Source organism: Musa acuminata, chromosome BXJ2-2 (genome assembly GCF_036884655.1).
Source record: "Musa acuminata AAA Group cultivar baxijiao chromosome BXJ2-2, Cavendish_Baxijiao_AAA, whole genome shotgun sequence".
Taxonomy (NCBI): Eukaryota; Viridiplantae; Streptophyta; class Magnoliopsida; order Zingiberales; family Musaceae; genus Musa; species Musa acuminata.
In genome coordinates, this window is record NC_088339.1 from 21,239,747 (window position 1) to 21,258,199 (window position 18,453).

Below are 18,453 nucleotides of genomic sequence, written 5' to 3' on the forward strand. Positions count from 1 at the left end.
ATATATAATAAACATTTTATAATAAAAAAAAATCATTATTTTAAGTGTTCGACACAACATATTATATATACTTGGATAAGTTCATAATTGGGATACTGATACTAATTATAGATTACACTATATAATTAATTATCTTTAGTGTTTCGATTTTTATATTCTTAAAAGTTACAAATAAAAATAAGACGTTTAAATCCTTTTACAGGGTTAAAAAAATAATTTTATAAGATTACAAATAAAAAAAGATTTTATTAGAATAATGATGTTAAATATTTTATTTTTATAAGTATATGGATCTTAATGTAATATTTTGGTTTGCCGGTAGTTAATCGGAGGATAATACTTAATTAGCGCCGGATACTGTGATAGCTTGGACGGACACGTGGCGATACATCAGAAATCCTATTTTCGTTATATCGGGCTTCCAACATCTACAGTCCGTTTAATTTCATCTGCAAGAACCACGGTAAGGACCGAGAGATGGAGTCGATGGTCTCCTTCATCACCGGGCCGACCCTCGCGTCGTCTTCCTCCTCTTTCTTGGAAGCACGAACCCTCCGGACCTTGTTTTCTGGCGGACGAGGTATGGACTCTGAGGAGCTCGCGCTCCCAGCCGTTTTAACTTCGATTAGGGTTTATCTTCGCCGTCGAACGAGATCATATTAGGAACTAAGTTTTCTACAGGTGCCATCGGATTGTGGTCCACAATATTTAGGACTAAATTGGCCCTTTTTCTGTGAAATAGGAACTCAATTATTCCCTGTTTACGAATGTTAGCCATGACACTACTAGTGGCTGTAGGCCTGATTGTTCTGGTGTAAGTCTTATCTCGTGTAGAAAGGCATCTAGCTATTTATTGGAGTGGGACTTATTCTTCTTCTCTACTTTCTCGAATAAGCAACTGATCAATGATCATAAAAAGAAAAGGATGATTTTTTCTTTGTTTGGGTTTTCGTTCAAAAAATATATCTATGTAATGGCAAAAACTCTAACTTGAATATACTGTCACTTTTGTAAGGAAGATTTTGCTCATATATACCATTTGTTGGTTCGTCATTTTTATACAATATAATCAGCGTGCATGTTTGCTGGCTTATTCATGTATTTTGATTCCTTTGCGTTGTACAGGAACCAGTATTGTACAAAAGAACATTGTTATAGTATCTAGGAAGTTGTCAGGACTTGAAGAGGCCATGCGAATCAGGAGGTACTAGATCTGTTGTTAGTTCTGCTGTAGTGTTGGAATTGGCTGGGTATCTTAATTATATTTTACTTAAAGGTCTAGGGAGCTCCAAAGTTCAGGTAAAGCAACAAAAAGGCCTCCGTTGAGACGTGGAAAAGTGTCAGGACCACTTCCAGTTCCAGAGCACATTCTTAGACCTCCTTATGTGGGTACAAAACTCTTGCCTGAGATTTCTAGTGAACATCAGATACATGATGAGGAGGGTATTGATCGCATGAAGGCTGCTGGTGAGCTTGCTGCACGCGTTTTAGACTTTGCAGGGACATTAGTCAGGGTAAGTGTGAATTTCACAATATTAGGATTTAGGACTTAGTTCAGATATTATGGTATACTGCTAAGTGCTTTAAAGCAGTAGTGCAGTATCTCTGCAGTTTCTTTTGTGTAGTCACGTTGTTTGATAATGTAGAACTTCCTGTCATCCTCCATTGAGTTACTTTATATTTAAGGACCTTAATGATCATTTATGCTAAAAGATCCAATTGTTCTCCTGTATTTGATAGAATAACTGGCCTTGTGTTCCCCTTGGTTGTTACCCTTAAACTATTTTTTAAATACTTCGAAACTTTTATTGTATCCTGTACTCTCATTGTTTAAGGAACTTAATATAGAAGTAGGAGTCCATCTACATCCTCATGTCCCATGTTCCTTGGAAGAATGATAGGATTTGATTGGATTTAGCATATGTCTCTTTTTTGCAACAAAAACATCTTTCCTTGGGAGAATGATAGGATGGGCCTCCTATTTACTTCTCTTCAAGGAAAGGTAGTACTCCCAAGAGAACAAGAGGGGAAGAAAGAGAGACAACTAAATTTGATTTTATTACAAACAAGGATAATATCAATTAACCATGCCTCTCTGGCTTACAAGCTCACTAATTTATAGGATCTATAGAAGAAAATGTTGATGTCATCACCCCACAAAAAATGTCTAAAAGAGGCCTCTTGAACTCTCAAAACATGTATCCTAAAAGAAAATAATTCACTTAATCTATATTATAGCCATTTATTGTCACATAGAAATCTTTGTTCTTTTGTAGAATAACTTCAAATATACATCAACCAATTGCATCCTTCTAGTAAGAATGACACATTATTAGCATGTCTCTGTACCAGCCATCAGTAACAACAGACGAGATTGATAAAGCAGTGCACAAGATGATAGTTGATGCTGGTGCTTATCCTTCCCCGCTTGGATATGGTGGTTTTCCAAAAAGTGTTTGTACATCAGTTAATGAATGCATGTGCCATGGAATACCTGATTCTCGCCAGCTACAGGTTCAGAAATAGGAGAATTGTCATATTCTTAACATTAAACAAATATTTCCCTTTCACAGATAACTTTTTCTCTTATGCAGGATGGTGACATAATAAACATAGATGTGACAGTCTACCTGAATGTATATTCCTTTCTCATTCTCTGGGATCATTTCCTTTCTAATATTTTTTCCTTCCATATATTCAAGAAAAATGGGAACTCACATAGATTTATCTACTGACTTCTTATCATTCGGATATTAAAAGTTTTTTTGCCTTTGATTCAGGGTTACCATGGTGACACATCAAAAACATTTTTATGTGGAAATGTTGATGAACCTACAAAAAGACTTGTAAAGGTATTCTGTTACTTCTTTGTAGCACAAATAAATTATGTTATTAGCATCGTGGTAGTTAAATTACTAGAACACTGATGGCGCAATATGTCAATTTCCAGAGTCAAGCAATTAACAGTTGATGAATTCTTGAAATTGAAAAAATGTACTTCTCTAGTTTTTGTCAGTTAGATCAATTTAAATTCTGGTGCTATATCAAGTTGCTGTCTAAATCATGAAATCTCTAAGCTTATGGCACTTCTTAAATGAGGTAACTGCAGCATTCTTCCATGTTTATACTTGAAGCTGTACCTTAACCTGAAATTCTGTATCTTCATTTATTGTTGATTCTGATATCAGTAACTACTTCCTGTATTAGGTGACTGAAGAATGCTTGCACAGAGCCATATCTATCTGCAAAGATGGTGTAAGCTTTAAAAAGATCGGCAAGAAAATTAGGTATGCAAATAAATATCCTAGAAACTTCAAATATTAATTTGAATCTGATTCAAACATCTTCTGGCCTGTTCAAATTGTTGTTGCTGCTCCATATTAGTTACATGTATTTGCCTTGCATGTTGTCCCTTCATGTTTACACAGAAGTCTTGGAAATTGTAGTATCTTTTGAGATAGTGGTACATAAATTACTGTAAGAACTCCATGCTTCATTGTCTTATTTCCTTGAATTCACAAATTTAATCATGTGGATTGGTATTAATTGCCTTGATAAGATGTCATAATTAGTTACCATTCATGTTTAGAAAGTGAGGTTATACAATTTAATATATAAGTCAATCTAGGATCCTCTTTGCTAGTACTTCTTTTAACTTGCATTCATATGCTTCAGTTAATGCTTTTAATACTCCTAGTGAGCTTGCTGAAAGACATGGCTTCAGCGTGGTGGAACGTTTTGTCGGACATGGTGTTGGGAAAGTATTTCACTCTGAACCGATTATTTTGCATCATCGTGAGTCATCTAACTCAATATACTTATGATTATGCCTGAGTGAGAAGTTTGAGTCTCTGAAAGGGCCTTGAATCATGTTCACAAGTCCTTTGTTAGATCCAAGACATTATTGTTCTTATCATCACTCTCACACACATATGCAATAACTTGACAGTTTGACTAGGTTAGTCTCTTGCTTAAAACTCATATACTCCAAAGATACCAGTATGACAAGATACTGATCCATTGTTTCTGATAGCTTGACAATTGCCTTTAGGCAATTATGAGGCAAGGTAGGGGCTCACACTTTACCTTATGTGATCTTAATTGAGGGTCTTCTTGTTTGGTCCCTTGTTGGAAGTTGAAACCCCAGAGGTCTGGATGTATTGGCATCCTGATAAGATGTCAAATTGAGTTGGGTAAGCTATGATCCCCTAGTAGACCAACATCAGGAAATATTTATTGGATTAATAGATATATTAATTTCACTTAGATATAAGAATTTCAATGTCATAATTAAAAGTTTGTGAACAAAGGGTTGTTAAGCTTCTAGTATAGCTGGTTGAGGCATGAACTATTCACTGTGAAGCTGTAGGAAGATAGTTGGCAGACATCAGGGTGGCTTAGAATCTTGTAGCAGATATAAAGCAGATTACTTATTAATTAAATAATAGCAAATTGCCATGATCAACCATTGATTTTGTTATTGTCATGTAATGTTGTAACATGAAACTGGTTATGTATTACTATACTCTTTTCTTATTTGGAGATAGAATGAGATGGTAAGGATGGGGAGGAACCCTTGACAAAATTTCAAGAAAGAGATTTACTCATATAGACATTTATATACAAGGCTCTTTTTTCCTTAAAACTATAGTTCAGAACTTGATCAAACTCTTAAATATATGGATATGTTATGGAGACTACATTACATGAGCAGGTACATTTGTTGTGTACATATAGATATGTGTTTAGGCTATTTTTTTATTTGTATCTGTGACATATTCATGTTAAGATTGCTTAGCATCTAACATTATTCAAATTTTGCTCATCGGAATTACAATCTTCAATTTGACAGGTAACGATAACCCTGGCTATATGGTTGAAGGTGAAACATTTACCATTGGTATGTTTCTTGTACATCATATCTCTGGAATATTCTACTTCAGAATAATCTTTTTTCTTTCAGTTTTTGTTGCATTATTTGGAACTTTAAAGAGATGATAAGTATGTTTTCATGGTTAAGCCATTGTTGATCCTTCTGATAAAATCATATGCATACATTGGGCAGATCTTCCAGAATTAGTTGTTATCTTCATGCTTATGATTGCATGTTCAGAATAGTAATAGTAGTTTCCTACTGGTCAAGCTATGTTTTAGGTACTCTGTAGTTGAGAGTGGTTAATTGATGGTTGGCATTTGGAAATTGAATTGGAGGTCAGGAAAGTTATGTATGACTACGCAGACAATTATTGATGTAGAATGCAAAATGTGTCATCAGTCATGACATCAATTCTAATTGCATAATTGAGCGTGTAGAAATACAAAAGGAGAAATGATGTTTTGTTGAACTTACAGCTGCTGTTTTCTACATTATGCCAAGTTGGTCCCATCCAAACTTTGAGAGATTTTAACTTGCAAAATTATCCCACTTCTGAAGCAAATGAAAAGTTACCACTCCTTTGCCCCATAATAACCTATATTATTGCGAAGGAACAGCTTCAATGAAGCTGACAGACAGTGATTAATGTTGTCTACACTAAAGGATTTGCGATACATCATGAGTTATGTTCAGCCTCTGCTCCCAAAATTTTACTGCCTTTGAACATGCATTTTTAGAGTTATCAATAACAAGGTTCGTAATTTCGTACTATACTGACGTATCGAGCTTTTGCAAGAGCATACCGCTTGATACGTGTGTGTATATATATATATATATATATATATATAATATAATATAATATAAATATATAAAAAAAATAAAAAAATAAAAAGGAGGTGTACGTTGCCTCGACGTCTCCTTTTCTTCTCCTCATCTGTGGCGTTCGATGAAGACATCGAAGGCCACAGACATATCCGCCCTATGGCGAATAACGTGGTGAAGAAGAAGCCGAGTCGTTGCCACTCTGTTACCTCCTGGATCGGGATCGTTGAGGGAGGGTGGCGTCGAATCGGGAAGCGTCGGAGGTTCTCTTGATTCTCCCGTTTCTTCTCCCTCTTCTCCATCGACGCTTCTTCTTCCCTCGTCCCAGCAAGGCTGATATCGCCCGGTAGCAGGTGGTGACGATCGAAATCGATCGTTACTGACCTATTTCGGGTTGTAACGGTCGAAATATCGACCATTACTGCCCGATACAACCTTGTATTATCCGATACAGGGCTAGATCAATGGTACCGCCCGGTAGTGAGTGGTCTATGTACCGGTCTACTAGCGGACCGGTACGTACCGTCCGGTATGAGCGATATCATTTGGTATTGTAATCCTTGATCAATAATCAGCTAATCTTTTTCTTCCTTGTTGCTAACTGCTTATCATTTCCACAGAGCCTATTCTCACAATGGGAAGCATTGAGTGCATAACATGGGGTGACAATTGGACTACGGTGACAGCTGATGGCAGCCTTGCTGCTCAATTCGAGCATACCATACTGATAACCCAGAAGGGAGCAGAAATTTTAACAAAGTATTAGATTAGCATCATTAAATTCTCTGATTTGTTTTTTTTACTTATAATTGTACTTCTATTCCAAGATGATTTATGATAACTCTCATGCTGCATCCAATGATTCTTTTTCTCAAAGATCCTAATATTGGCCAACCATCTGTATATTATAATATGAGACCTGCAATGCAGTCACCTGATAAATGTGCATGGTGGCATCTGTCACAATGTATTGGTTCTTGTACTGTATTGTTTGTGGCAAGAACTAATGGAAGTATGATCCTAAATTTGCAGCACCAACCTACCATTGAGTGTATCCCAATTAATTGTTATGGTGGCTGTCGTACCTACCGGCTGTTTGATAAGCCCAGATTTTGTTTGAATGACTAATTTTCTTCTTTGAAAACAATTTATTCCCTAGCATTCTGTAATTGTTAGCTTATTCTTAGCTAGAAGTAGCATGTATATAGGGTGAAGCCCCCTAAAATTTTCAGAAATGTTATTGTTGGAATATAGTTTTTCTTATCATGCAAATCATCCTATTAATCTCATTCTCGTCAAAATTTATTATATGTATGGCTTTAATCTTTTAAAAGTTCCTAATTCTTATTTCTAACTTAGATTATTCTTTATGGTTCATGTACTGCTGTGCGTTCAGAAACTAAGAGGGTCCGAAGAGCTGCTTAAACCAAATTGATATGTTATCAAATTAATTATATATTTTTTAATTAGTTATATTTAGTGTTTTGATTTTTATACTTTAAAAATTATGTCGAGATTTTTATATTTATAAAAATAAAATATTTAATTTTATCTTTTTAATATTTTTTTAATTCTATAAAATTATTTTTTATTTTTAAATATTTTATTTTCATAAATATAAAAATTATAATATATTTTTTTAAAAAATAAAAAAATTAAATATAAAAAATAATTAATTATAAAGAGGAATATGTAATTAGTCCCACGTTCTTGCATGACTTAAGTTAAACTGATCAAATACAATTAGTCCCATATTTAGTATTTTGATCGGTATATTTTAAAAATTATATTGAAAATTTTATATTTATAAAAATAAAATATTTATTTTATCGTTTTAATATATTTTTTTTAAATTTTAAATCTATAAAATTAGTTTTTAATTTTATATAAATTTTTTAAAATATTTTATTGTCATAAATATAAAGATTTTAATATAATTTTTAAAATATAAAAATAATATTAAAAATATTTAATTATAAGGAGGAAATGTAATTAGTCTAGGTTAAACTGATCAAATGATAACGAAAAAAAGACTCAACAGTCTTTTAAGTGCTCATTTGGACGCACGCAAGTTCGTTGATCTCAAAGCAACACCGTCTCACCTTGCATCTCGTATCCAACGGTTGACAGCTTCCGTGATCGCAAATGGCGTCAACCGACGTGGCACGTAAAAGGGCGGGAACGGCGGGGTCGTAAACATACTAGAATGGTGCTGTAAATAATATCCGTCCGATGTCTCATGCAACCGGTCCATCGGACGCTCCAAAGTACCGACACGATGGCGATCCGCGAGTCGGGAACTCTCACCAATAACATCGGACGACTTGTCTTTTCTATAAAAGACCACGCCCACGGATCCTAAACTCTTGCCTTCGGTCATCCCTCTTTCACTTGTTCAGAGGCAAGGCAAAGGAGACCGTCGAAGACATGAGTTCGTCGGGTGCGGCAGCGGCGGCGACTACCACAAAGGGAGGTCGGGGCAAGCCAAAGGCCTCGAAGAGCGTCTCCCGCTCTCAGAAGGCCGGACTCCAGTTCCCCGTCGGCCGGATCGCGCGCTTCCTCAAAGCCGGGCGGTACGCTGAGCGCGTCGGTGCCGGCGCCCCGGTCTATCTCTCCGCCGTTCTCGAGTATCTTGCTGCCGAGGCAAGTCGACCCCCTCTTCCCCTTGTGGGATTACAGGATTTAGCCTTTTGATCTAAGCTTGGCGAGGATTATCTTGGGTTTTCAGGTGCTAGAGTTGGCGGGGAACGCGGCCAGGGACAACAAGAAGAACCGGATCATCCCGAGGCACATACAACTGGCGGTGCGGAATGACGAGGAACTGAGCCGGCTCCTGGGCGCCGTAACCATATCCAACGGTGGAGTGGTGCCCAACATCCACCAGGTCCTGCTCCCGAAGAAGCAGACCGGCGGCAAGGGGAAGGGCGATATCGGGTCCGCTTCGCAGGAGTTCTAGGGTTTATAGTCCTCGTATATCCCGTTTGTTTTGTCCGGCTTTGTAGTATAATGTTTGCTCGGCTCTGTCTCCAAGAACCCATCAGGCTTTTGGTTAGTTAATGCAAATGTTTCGCCGGCGGATGTTATCTGTTGCCATTTATTGTTTGGTTTTTTCTAAGATTTCAAGATTTGTTCATACGGTCGTTTATAACATCGAGACTTAACGGGTTAAGATCCGACAAGGGGCGTTATCCGCAACTAAGAAAAGTTCTTTTAACGGACGTCAACTTGTTAGCGTGACAGCTGGAAAACTCTAGACTATTCTTCGCATATAATAAAAAGCAAGTGTTTTTAATAGTTAAAACATGTTATTTGGGATAACGTTTCTTTTATATGGAAAAAATGCTACCGGAAGTGTTTTCATCGCATAAGGCTCAAGAAGAGCACGGCGGCATAGGTAGAACCGTAGAAGAGGGACTGCGGGAGGAATGGCCGTTCCCATGTTCCTACTTGCGCCTGATCTCAGCGTCTCCAGGCTCTGCTTCGGTCCTCTCTCTCTCTCTCTCTCCCTCCCCTCTTTGGTTACCTTTTTAGCCCGTTTCTGATTCCAAGTCGCTCTAGGAACCATGACGCTTGGGGAGCAGAACACGGTGCCGCAGTCCTTCCGTCTTCTCGACGTGGCCTTCGAAGCCGGCATCAACTTTCTCGACAGCGCCGAGATGTAAGCAATCGCCTCCCTTTATGCCGTACGCTGCGATCCAACCAAAGCCCCTCTTCATGATTAGGGTTTCTGCGTCTGTGCTGACTTCTCTTTCTGGAAGAAGGTATCCGGTGCCGCAGCGCAGAGAGACCCAGGGGAGGAGCGAGGAGTACATTGGTCGTTGGATGCGCGCGCGGAATGTACCACGCGACCGCATTGTTCTTGCCACCAAGGTCCGTTCTTTGTGTCTGTGCTCGTGTCAGTGGCATCATTATGCTTTAGCTTCTTTTTTCTTTTTCTTTCTAGGGTGAAAATTCTAAATCTTGTTCTTAGCATCTGGCCTTCTATACCCATCTAGGAGTTCGAATTCTGGAAGTATTGTTCATTAAAGCTGAAAGCTCTTTGATGACAACATGACATTTTATAAACGTTGCAAAGACACGGAGGTCAGGGATTGTCTATGGTTCCTAGCTTTAGCAAGCAAATCTCGACAAGAGTAATCTAAGTTGTGATGTGAAATATCTGAATTGGCCATGGACATCATTTTGCTGAATGACAAAATGGTTTGGCCATGAACAGCATTTGGTTGGATGACTTCATAGTAATAGAAGGGCTTGTTGTTATTGTTCGATGGGTATATATTTTTTCCTCAGCTGAACTTATTGGACAGTTCATCTCTTGGAAATGGATATCTATGCCTCACCTTTGGTCACTAGGAACTAGCTTAACATCATAAACGCAGACAGCCATTTAAGTAGATCGATATCTAGAATACTATTCACTCTGATATCACACATTACCTTCCATAATTCGTATATCTTATATAAGTTTGAGTACCAGGAACTGGTGCCAATTCATATCCAGATTCTTTGATTTGGTACACTGCTCGACAATCTTGCTTCTATTTTTCTCTTCGTTTTTGTCGGTTAATAACCATTATCTCACAATCTGACACATTTATGTGACCAAATTCTGGTCTTCTTATTACTTGACCCTTTGAGACATTTAAATTACTAAATCAGTCCTAATAATCTGTTATATCTGGAGTGCATACTATAGTTTGGTTGGACGTCCTATACTATTTGATTCTTCAGACAATTCAAACTACTCAACTTGCAGGTGACAGGACCTTCTGGTCAGATGACTTGGATACGTGGGGGACCTAAATCATTGGATGCTAATAACATTTTAGAGGCTATCAATGACAGGTTCTTTGTATCACTTCTTTCAGTGTGCAATTACCTCACCTGGAGAGTGAAAAATGTGATTTAATTGCTATTTTGATTGACAAAATCAGAATGACCATATTCCCACAATAGGGAAGTTACCTGATTTTGGGAATTTCGAAGGATTGATAGGTTATGCAGATGAGACTATTGTAATATTTAAGGTGGATTCTAAACCACCCTTGTCTAGACAAGTGGCCCCTACTGGCATGGCCTAGATTGTGTAGCTGGGCCCTGCATGAGGTCCTTTCGTAACTAACCGATTGAGGCTTGTTATTGTGCCTCAATCTTCGATTCTTCTGTAGTTTAAATTTTACATATCAAACGTAGCTCTGTATGTTGTCCATTTTTTATTAATTAAACTTGTTCTTGTCTGGCCATGAAAAAACGAAGTTGTAGTTTAAGATCACATACTCATTGTGCATCACACACACACACATATAACAAAAGGACTGGTAAGATTGGAGCAAAAGATGAACGCTCTACCCATATCAACCATCAGTAAGCAACTAACAAACACTTCAAATTTCTTAGATTAAACATCTGCTTTGGCTGTAGAGAATTAAGAGGCAAACTTTCGAGCATTCAGTTAAGATAATTAAAATTTGAACTTCAATGAGTCAGCTAAACATATGAACGAAATGGATTAGTCAAATCTCTTTTCATATGGAATTTTGCCTGGAGTAGTCTAGGTAAGGTGGAGCAATAAGAGGTGATATAGAACATGTCATTTTATAACATGTATGAACTTGTAGATGCACTTTCTCCTAGCATGCTTTGTCTGCAAATAAATCATTCATAGTGCAGATACAGAAATTAGACTTCCAATGAAATGATTATCAGAATTGCTTATATCAAGCAGTTAAGGTTGGCTTTGGAACATGATATATTGTTGTTTGTTGTTTGGTGATTACTTTTCTTATTCATGCCTTTTCACTTAATACAGCTTGTTGAGACTCAGCACAGACTACATCGACCTTTACCAGATACATTGGCCTGACCGGTATATGCCTATATATTACTCAGTAAATTAAACATTTTTGAAATACCTTGCTGATAATTCCAATTTTAGCTTAACTTCTAATTGCTATCTTTTCTCTAAGCCATTTTCAGTTATGTTCCAATGTTTGGAGAAACTGATTATGATCCACGTCAACAGTATGGGTCTGTAGCTATAGAGGAGCAGCTTGATGCTCTAGGAAAAGCTGTTGATTCTGGCAAGGTATTCCTTTAGTGTGACATTTTAGCAATGGTTGTCAGATTGTTTTAATAGTAAGCATTTGATTTACATTCTCTTGCTTGCAGATCAGGTACATTGGGCTCAGTAATGAAACACCATATGGTGTGATGAAGTTTCTTCATATTTCTAATTACATTCAGTCCAGCCCTAAGATAATCACTGTGCAGGTAACAACTTTAACCTGAGACATGAAATATGTGTACCCTTTTATGATTTATGACAATTGCTAACTTTCCTGCCAGAACTCCTATAACTTGCTCTGTCGAAATTTTGATTGTGGATTAGCTGAGTGCTGCCATCATGAGAGGTGATACTTTATCAGGTTAATTTAGTGTTGCCCTTGTATTCATGTCCAGATCTGTTTCCTTTTGGAAGTATGATGGCTGTGTGGTCTTATTTAGTTTCATTTCTAAGCTAGTCTCACGCATGCCTTGTTGTACTGTGCTTTTCTTAATAACATAAAGGCTTTTCGTCATATCTTGAACTCAGAATTTGAGCAGTAACTGCAGCAATTGATCTATCAAAGAGACAATTTTGAACCCCAGCTAATTTCAATAGCTTCTGAATGTCATATTAAACCATTATAGAATACTGTAATCAGTTTGTTTTTGCTTCAAGAAAAAAGAAATGCCTTATCTTTATTACCTTGGTTGTGTCATTAACATAGAAGACAACTTGGTGATCTTACTTGAATGATAAGTACAATCATATGAGTAGCATTGCACAAATGTTTAGCACATGGAATCCCATGTACAGCCAAAAATAAATAAAAAAAAGGATGATGTGCAATAGCACAGACATGAGAAAATTCATAGATCGAGCATACAAGTACAACTTAGTACTCAAGTGTTACTTGTTATATCTTTGCACTTTAAACAGTAAGGATCAGAGTTGATACTAATGCTCAAAGTTCTAGTTGACTATGCTCTTGCTATTTGTTCTTGAGATGGTTTTCTCTTGTGAAGGCCCTAAGCAAGCAGGAGGCCTGAAAAATTCAGAATCATTGAAGATAGTGAAAGATCAGGCCTAATAGACTAGAAGAATCTTGGTGTCAAGAGAGGTTTAACTCATGGTCTGCAGTACCGAACTGTACCGCCCAGTACGGGCGGTACGTACCGGTCCGACAGGTTGTCGGTACGCGGATCGCCTACTACTGGTTCGAGTGCACTGTAGCAGAGCTACAGTACTCGGCACACCTGCGTATACCGCTCGGTACACCTGGGTGTACCGCTCGGTATACTGTACCGTGCCGGTACCGAGCCCAGGTCGAAACACCGGTACGGTACGGTATTGCGAACCTTGGTTTAACTAACTATTGTTTCTTGTTTGAAGTAGGCATATACAGTTTATTCTCAATATCATGATTGTGCCATCAATAAAACATGCATATGCTATTTCATATGTTATTTGGGTTCAGCATTGTTAGAAATGAAATTCAGTCTCTGTTGTGTTCTTCTTAATATAATTATTTCTTTCTTTTGTCAGTTTTATATGTTGGTTACCGCTGTATTCTTATATCATATCAATGGAAACTTTACAGCATTAGCTTGTTAGCTTACAGTCCAATGGCGATGGGCATACTTTCAGGGAAGTACTTTTCAGCAGGAGGAGGCCCATCAGATGCGAGAATGAATCTTTTTCGAGGTTAAAGCCATTTCATATCCTAAAAGCTAACATTATCCTGCATCCATTTCTTTCCTTTTGATTTTGCCCCCTTTTTTCCTCCTTCCTAGGAAGGTACTCTGAAGGTGAATCCAGATACAACCTCTCAAATGTAACCTTGAAAGCAGCTGTTGAGGTAGGCAGGTTTAGTTTATGTCTTTTCATGAAGAATACACCTGAAAATCTGAATACTCAAGAAAAATTTTGGACACATAAAGATAATAGTGAAAAATGCTGTTTTCCTTAATTGTATAGTTTTATTGACTAGATTATATATAAAATATGTCATCCTCTTAATACAATTTGATATGTGAATAAAGTATATTGTGCTCAAATGGGTTTGCAAATCCTACAGCTATCTAGAAACTTAGCCAAGTTACCTATGCGAGTATCCTTGACCTGCTCTTGGTTTGATTGGTATACTTATGCAGGATTACATAAATATTGCCAGAAAATTTGGTCTCTCTCCTTTATCTCTTGCAATAGGTATGGTTCTTAATCTTGTTTACTCGATGTAGGTGCAAAACTCTATAATTCCCACTCATGCAACATTCTGGGATGATTTTTTTGTCACCATAGACTTAAGCTGTGTATGGCTTATGCAGATGTTATCTTTTGAGTATGATGTTCCAGGAACCATCTGACCCCAATAGCGAACATTGTCAGTTGATTCTATGTGCCACTAAGAAGTTAAATTGCTTAAATGCATCCATCTTCTGGAATTTTATGATGTAGAACACTGTCATTATTGTTACCTGTGTTGTTTCTGATTTGGCATATGCTTTCTAATATTATCAGATATTGGTTCTGCCATTTGTCAGTTCCTGACTGTTGGTTATAAATTGTGTTCTATCGTCCAAGATTCATGTGCTCCTCCTTTGCAGCATTTGTGTTGATTCACCCTCTTGTGGCAAGTGCCGTTTTTGGTGCAACAAAAGTTTGGCAACTTAGGGAGGTGGTCGAAGCTTGTAATGTCCATCTTACATCAGAAATGACTGCAGAGATCAACATGGTTCATGCAAGATATCCAAATCCTTGCCCGTGACCAGGTCCCTATATTAATTATATTTATTGTTCTAATTGATTTACTGAAAGAGATCCCTTTTCATGTGTCTTTAACCAATGTTCAGAGAGGGAAAGAAAATTCAAAATGATTAAATGGTCTGGATTTTGTGTATGCTGCAGGCAGCTATATTGCAAACCTGGCATTAGTTTTGATCTTTGTTTGCTGTATATTATTTTTCTGCTCCTGGATACGTAGCATTTCTTGGTAGTACACCCATCCAGTATTTTGCAAGAGTCTTAATTACCATTTGTGTACTTGTTTGTCGAATCATATTACTGTTTGCAAAGATATTTCGTATAACCGAGTCAGCTCTGTGAATCCCTTCTGTTGTGAAACTATATATTCTGTCTGATCCATCATATTGTTTCTTTGAGTTCTCTTCATCATATACTCATCATCTACAATTTGACCTAAATGTTGACAATATGAACTGATGTTGTTTCATGGAGTTCTCTTTGCTATATAGTCATCATTTCTACAATTATCTACAATATATGGCGTGGTGGCCTGAGCCACCGAGGCGGTGGGGCTCGGCGACACAGCGGAACTCATCAGACGCGGCGGAGGCAGCTTCTGGGGCGTGGTTTCCAGTCCGTGGTCTTCATATTAAGCATTGGCTGCCTCTCAGCCTCGACGGCCCAAAGATCCCAAGTCGATGGCTGCAGCAAAACCCCGATCAGAGGAGGGAGGCCGAGAAAACTACAAAAAGCTAACACCGGAACATGACTTTTACCCAATGCCAAACAATCATACAAGCACGCATCTACACATCAGGGGCCTAAACCAACGATAAACCAACGATCTCCCATCAGATAGAAAGACAAGCCTTGGGTATGGAACCGATCTTGAGATTGGCGTAGAGGGGGGTTTACTTGGTCTTTGCGGTGCAGAGCTTCTTGTGGCGCTTGAAGGTTTCTGCTGCTGACCGAGGATTTTTCCCATCGTCGAACTCTTGGTCTCGCCGTCTTTTTCCCATCGCCGCCGCCCTTGCCGATACAATAGGGTTGACAATTCATTCCATCCTCTTCGATCGGCCGCCGGATATTTCGGAGACTGGCGATTCAAGAGAACTTCGAAAAGGGGAGAGAGAGTTACTGCTTTGAGATTCGTGACATCCGAATCCGATGCCGACGAGCTTTTTTATATGCGGTCATCGGCGGATGTAACAGACACGACACGGCTGCGAGGAGAAGAGAGGGACCATAGGGGAATCCTTTTTGCTGCTGTTGCTCTTCGCTTACGAGATTTATCTGTCTCTTGATCTCCTTGATTCTTCAGCGTGGTAAGGTTCTTCACCAGCGGCAATTCCTGTCGGGTCTTCTTTGTTTGCTTGCGCTGTGTCGATGATGGTCTGCCGTCTCCTAGGGTTTGTGCAAGGGGAGGTGAAGAGGGTGGGGGGTTCAGTTGGTAGTGACTAAGATCTTTATGGCCGTGAAGCGTTGTGCGCATGATCGTTGGAAGACAAATGGTTCAGGAATTCTATAAAAGTACATGATAATTTTGGATCAACTGGCAGAGTTGTCTCTTCCAATGGGTTTGGGTACCTTCGTGTGCCTCAACTGATTCTTCTTGGTGTTCCCATTAGGCAGAGTAGTACCAACTGTGGCCGCACTCTACATGGTGGCAAGTTGCCATCGCCTAGACCAACCCTTGTAGCACATAAAACATTGCTGTAATGGTATAATCGCATTAATGACATGGACTTACAGCCATTATGGCAACATTCAAAAACCAGTGGGCGCTCTACTTAAGTTGTAATTTAGTTCTGCATGCTCAATGTTTTTGGACTGAGAGTTCGTCTAGATGCTGATAAAACTAGGTTTTATATACATAGCTTTGATAACTGAAATATTCAGATTTCTACTAATTTGATGTAAATGAATGACGTCAATATTCCTGTTTAATATGAGGCTTCTTTAATTTAATGTGAATGAATGACAACAGTATTCCTGTTTAATGTAAATATCATTGATGATTGCAATTTCACATGATTCTGCAGTAAAATGAGGCTTCTTTAATTGATTTTCATGAAGTTGCAGAATAGTAGAGGCAATGTCAAGGGTGATCAAGAAGTTCTTTATTGCATCGATGGTCATGTGGATAGCTCCAGTAGCTATATTATATGGGTTTAATAATCACATATTTCCTGGTACAGTAAGTTGCATTCTAGCATTCTTTATCATAATCTACAATTGTTGGTTACCAGCTTTTTATACTTGCAATCTCCAAGTTGAGAATGATGTTTGAGCTGTATACTTAAGCATGTCTTCAAGCTCCATTGTAATAATTGTTTCATTATGATATTATTTTGTGTCGCTTATCATGCTCTAATATGATGTCTAGACTAAAGATCATAAGAAACTATGGTTTACATGGACCAGAACTGTGCTCTTTTGCTATAGGCTAGGAAACTTTACATGGACCAGAATTTTGCAGCTTAGGAGAAAAAAAAAGCTTGCATCAATAATATATTCTTTGCATAAGAGCACAAGACACTTTGGATCAGTTCTGTTTGATTCAGAAATCCCATTCCTTTCTCCAGTCGCAGTCACTCAGAACCGTCAAATAATAGTATCTATAGTAGCTGTCATTTGAATCTAAGAATGAGTTGTCTTTGTTATAGAAGGTATATGAACAATTGATTAACAGATTCTAGATTTAGTGGATGAGATAGATTGAGATGCTAGTTTGAAGCTAAATGTTGGTTAAAGAGAATTAATAGTGATCAAGTGTTGGTAAGTTCTATTTTAGATCTCGTTGGCAAATTAGTAGTGAAGAACTTTATGTTCTTTGCCTTGGTGTTGTATACTATCAAAGATGTTATTGGAATTTTAGATGTAGACTTGTATTTAAGAGTATAGTACAAATTGTTTGCAAGGTGAATAAAAGGAGATAACATATCTCTGTGTTGTTTAAATGCCTTCATGCATGTGGTTTTAATATGCTTTTCACTAGTTTTCAGCTCTGGTGAATTCCATGGCTACTCTGCAGCATATGTGCCAAAAAGAGAAGGGCTTCTCTTTTTTATTATTGACTACTCTAATCTCATAAGATTATATTTCATTTAATGGACGTGACTACTTGTGGATTAGCTTTTTTTATGAATAGTTGACTACAGATCAGATAGTTCCACCAATGGAGATAAGAAAAAGAAATTGTTTTTTTTTTCTTGCCCCATTCTTTTGATGTGTGCTATACTCTTTGTTGATCACCATCTCTATCGCCCTAATCAAACACAATCTAATATTATTCTTGATGACCAGGTACAAGTAAGCTTTCATCTTCATCTCAAACACTTGTTAGTGGATTTCTTGCTGTTATATCAGTGAATCTGGTGATTGTGCTATACATAATCATGGCGATAAAGGAGCCTGGCAGCAATATGGAGCACCAGCCTGATCCTGCATTCTTAGCGGAAGCTAAAGCTAGCATTAACCAACCAGCAGCTGTGACACCTGATGACAATGCCCAAACTCGGGAGAAAGCAGAATAAGGATTCGTGTCCAAGTCAGATATGCTTCTCAAACTTAATTTACATTCTCACTGCAAGTGAAAGTTTGTGTAAGATCATGCAGTAGTATATGGCTTCTTTTTCTTCCATTAGGTCAAATTCCTTGAGAAATTTAATGCAAGTGGCGCCCAGATGGAGTGGATTACCTAGAGAAAGACAAACTGTGAACATGATGTTGCCTGTAACATTTTGGTTTGGCATTGCAATAACTTAGGACAGTAACATTGCCATGTGATATTGGTAGTACTTGTGTACCTCAAAACCTTTGTGCAAATTGTAATGACAACATCCATGTTCATGCCTCTGATGCTTTTGACTGACAGCTGCGTTGCTTGACATCTTATTCTATGCTTTCTATTTTTTCATGAAGAATAGTTCGTAACAAGTTGCTTTATTCCTCATGATGGGTCTCT

The 18,453-nt window shown here is 37.9% G+C and overlaps 4 protein-coding genes across 11 annotated transcripts; all 4 read left to right on the plus strand.

Annotated features, from left to right (window-relative positions):
• The first annotated feature begins 443 nt into the window (after positions 1-443).
• LOC135605312 (methionine aminopeptidase 1B, chloroplastic-like) lies at positions 444-6,592 on the plus strand. The gene is made up of 10 exons (XM_065095250.1): positions 444-580; positions 1,126-1,204; positions 1,277-1,514; positions 2,353-2,514; positions 2,595-2,636; positions 2,781-2,852; positions 3,208-3,287; positions 3,698-3,795; positions 4,853-4,900; positions 6,319-6,592. Exons 1-10 carry the CDS (start codon positions 478-480, stop codon positions 6,462-6,464), a joined length of 1,068 nt encoding a protein of 355 aa, XP_064951322.1. The 5' UTR covers positions 444-477; the 3' UTR covers positions 6,465-6,592.
• A 1,459-nt stretch (positions 6,593-8,051) lies between these two features.
• Positions 8,052-8,791, plus strand: LOC135605316 (histone H2AX-like). Its single transcript, XM_065095257.1, has 2 exons — positions 8,052-8,341; positions 8,427-8,791. Exons 1-2 carry the CDS (start codon positions 8,126-8,128, stop codon positions 8,652-8,654), a joined length of 444 nt encoding a protein of 147 aa, XP_064951329.1. The 5' UTR covers positions 8,052-8,125; the 3' UTR covers positions 8,655-8,791.
• Positions 8,792-9,014: 223 nt separating this feature from the next.
• Positions 9,015-14,696, plus strand: LOC103970228 (uncharacterized). 3 transcript variants are annotated; one of them, XM_065095253.1, is made up of 12 exons: positions 9,015-9,181; positions 9,257-9,356; positions 9,457-9,568; positions 10,455-10,543; positions 11,508-11,564; positions 11,675-11,783; positions 11,867-11,968; positions 12,044-12,108; positions 13,342-13,445; positions 13,535-13,599; positions 13,895-13,949; positions 14,348-14,696. In XM_065095253.1, the coding sequence occupies exons 1-12, from the start codon at positions 9,124-9,126 to the stop codon at positions 14,506-14,508; spliced, it is 1,077 nt and encodes a 358-aa protein (XP_064951325.1). In that variant the 5' UTR covers positions 9,015-9,123; the 3' UTR covers positions 14,509-14,696. The 3 variants fall into 3 exon arrangements, with proteins under 3 accessions (XP_064951325.1, XP_064951326.1, XP_009382200.3); XM_065095254.1 differs by lacking the exon at positions 14,348-14,696 and adding an exon at positions 14,069-14,185; XM_009383925.3 differs by having other exon boundaries at positions 9,019-9,181; positions 9,460-9,568.
• On the plus strand, positions 14,373-18,342 carry LOC103970238 (uncharacterized). Of its 6 annotated transcripts, XM_018822497.2 has the most exons (4): positions 15,007-15,811; positions 16,569-16,678; positions 17,793-18,036; positions 18,134-18,342. In XM_018822497.2, the coding sequence occupies exons 2-3, from the start codon at positions 16,582-16,584 to the stop codon at positions 18,020-18,022; spliced, it is 327 nt and encodes a 108-aa protein (XP_018678042.2). In that variant the 5' UTR covers positions 15,007-15,811; positions 16,569-16,581; the 3' UTR covers positions 18,023-18,036; positions 18,134-18,342. The 6 variants fall into 6 exon arrangements, with proteins under 6 accessions (XP_064951332.1, XP_064951333.1, XP_018678042.2 ...); XM_065095260.1 differs by lacking the exon at positions 15,007-15,811 and adding an exon at positions 14,373-14,512 and having other exon boundaries at positions 17,793-18,342; XM_065095261.1 differs by lacking the exon at positions 15,007-15,811 and adding an exon at positions 14,377-14,512 and having other exon boundaries at positions 16,563-16,678; positions 17,793-18,342.
• The last annotated feature ends 111 nt before the right edge of the window (positions 18,343-18,453 follow it).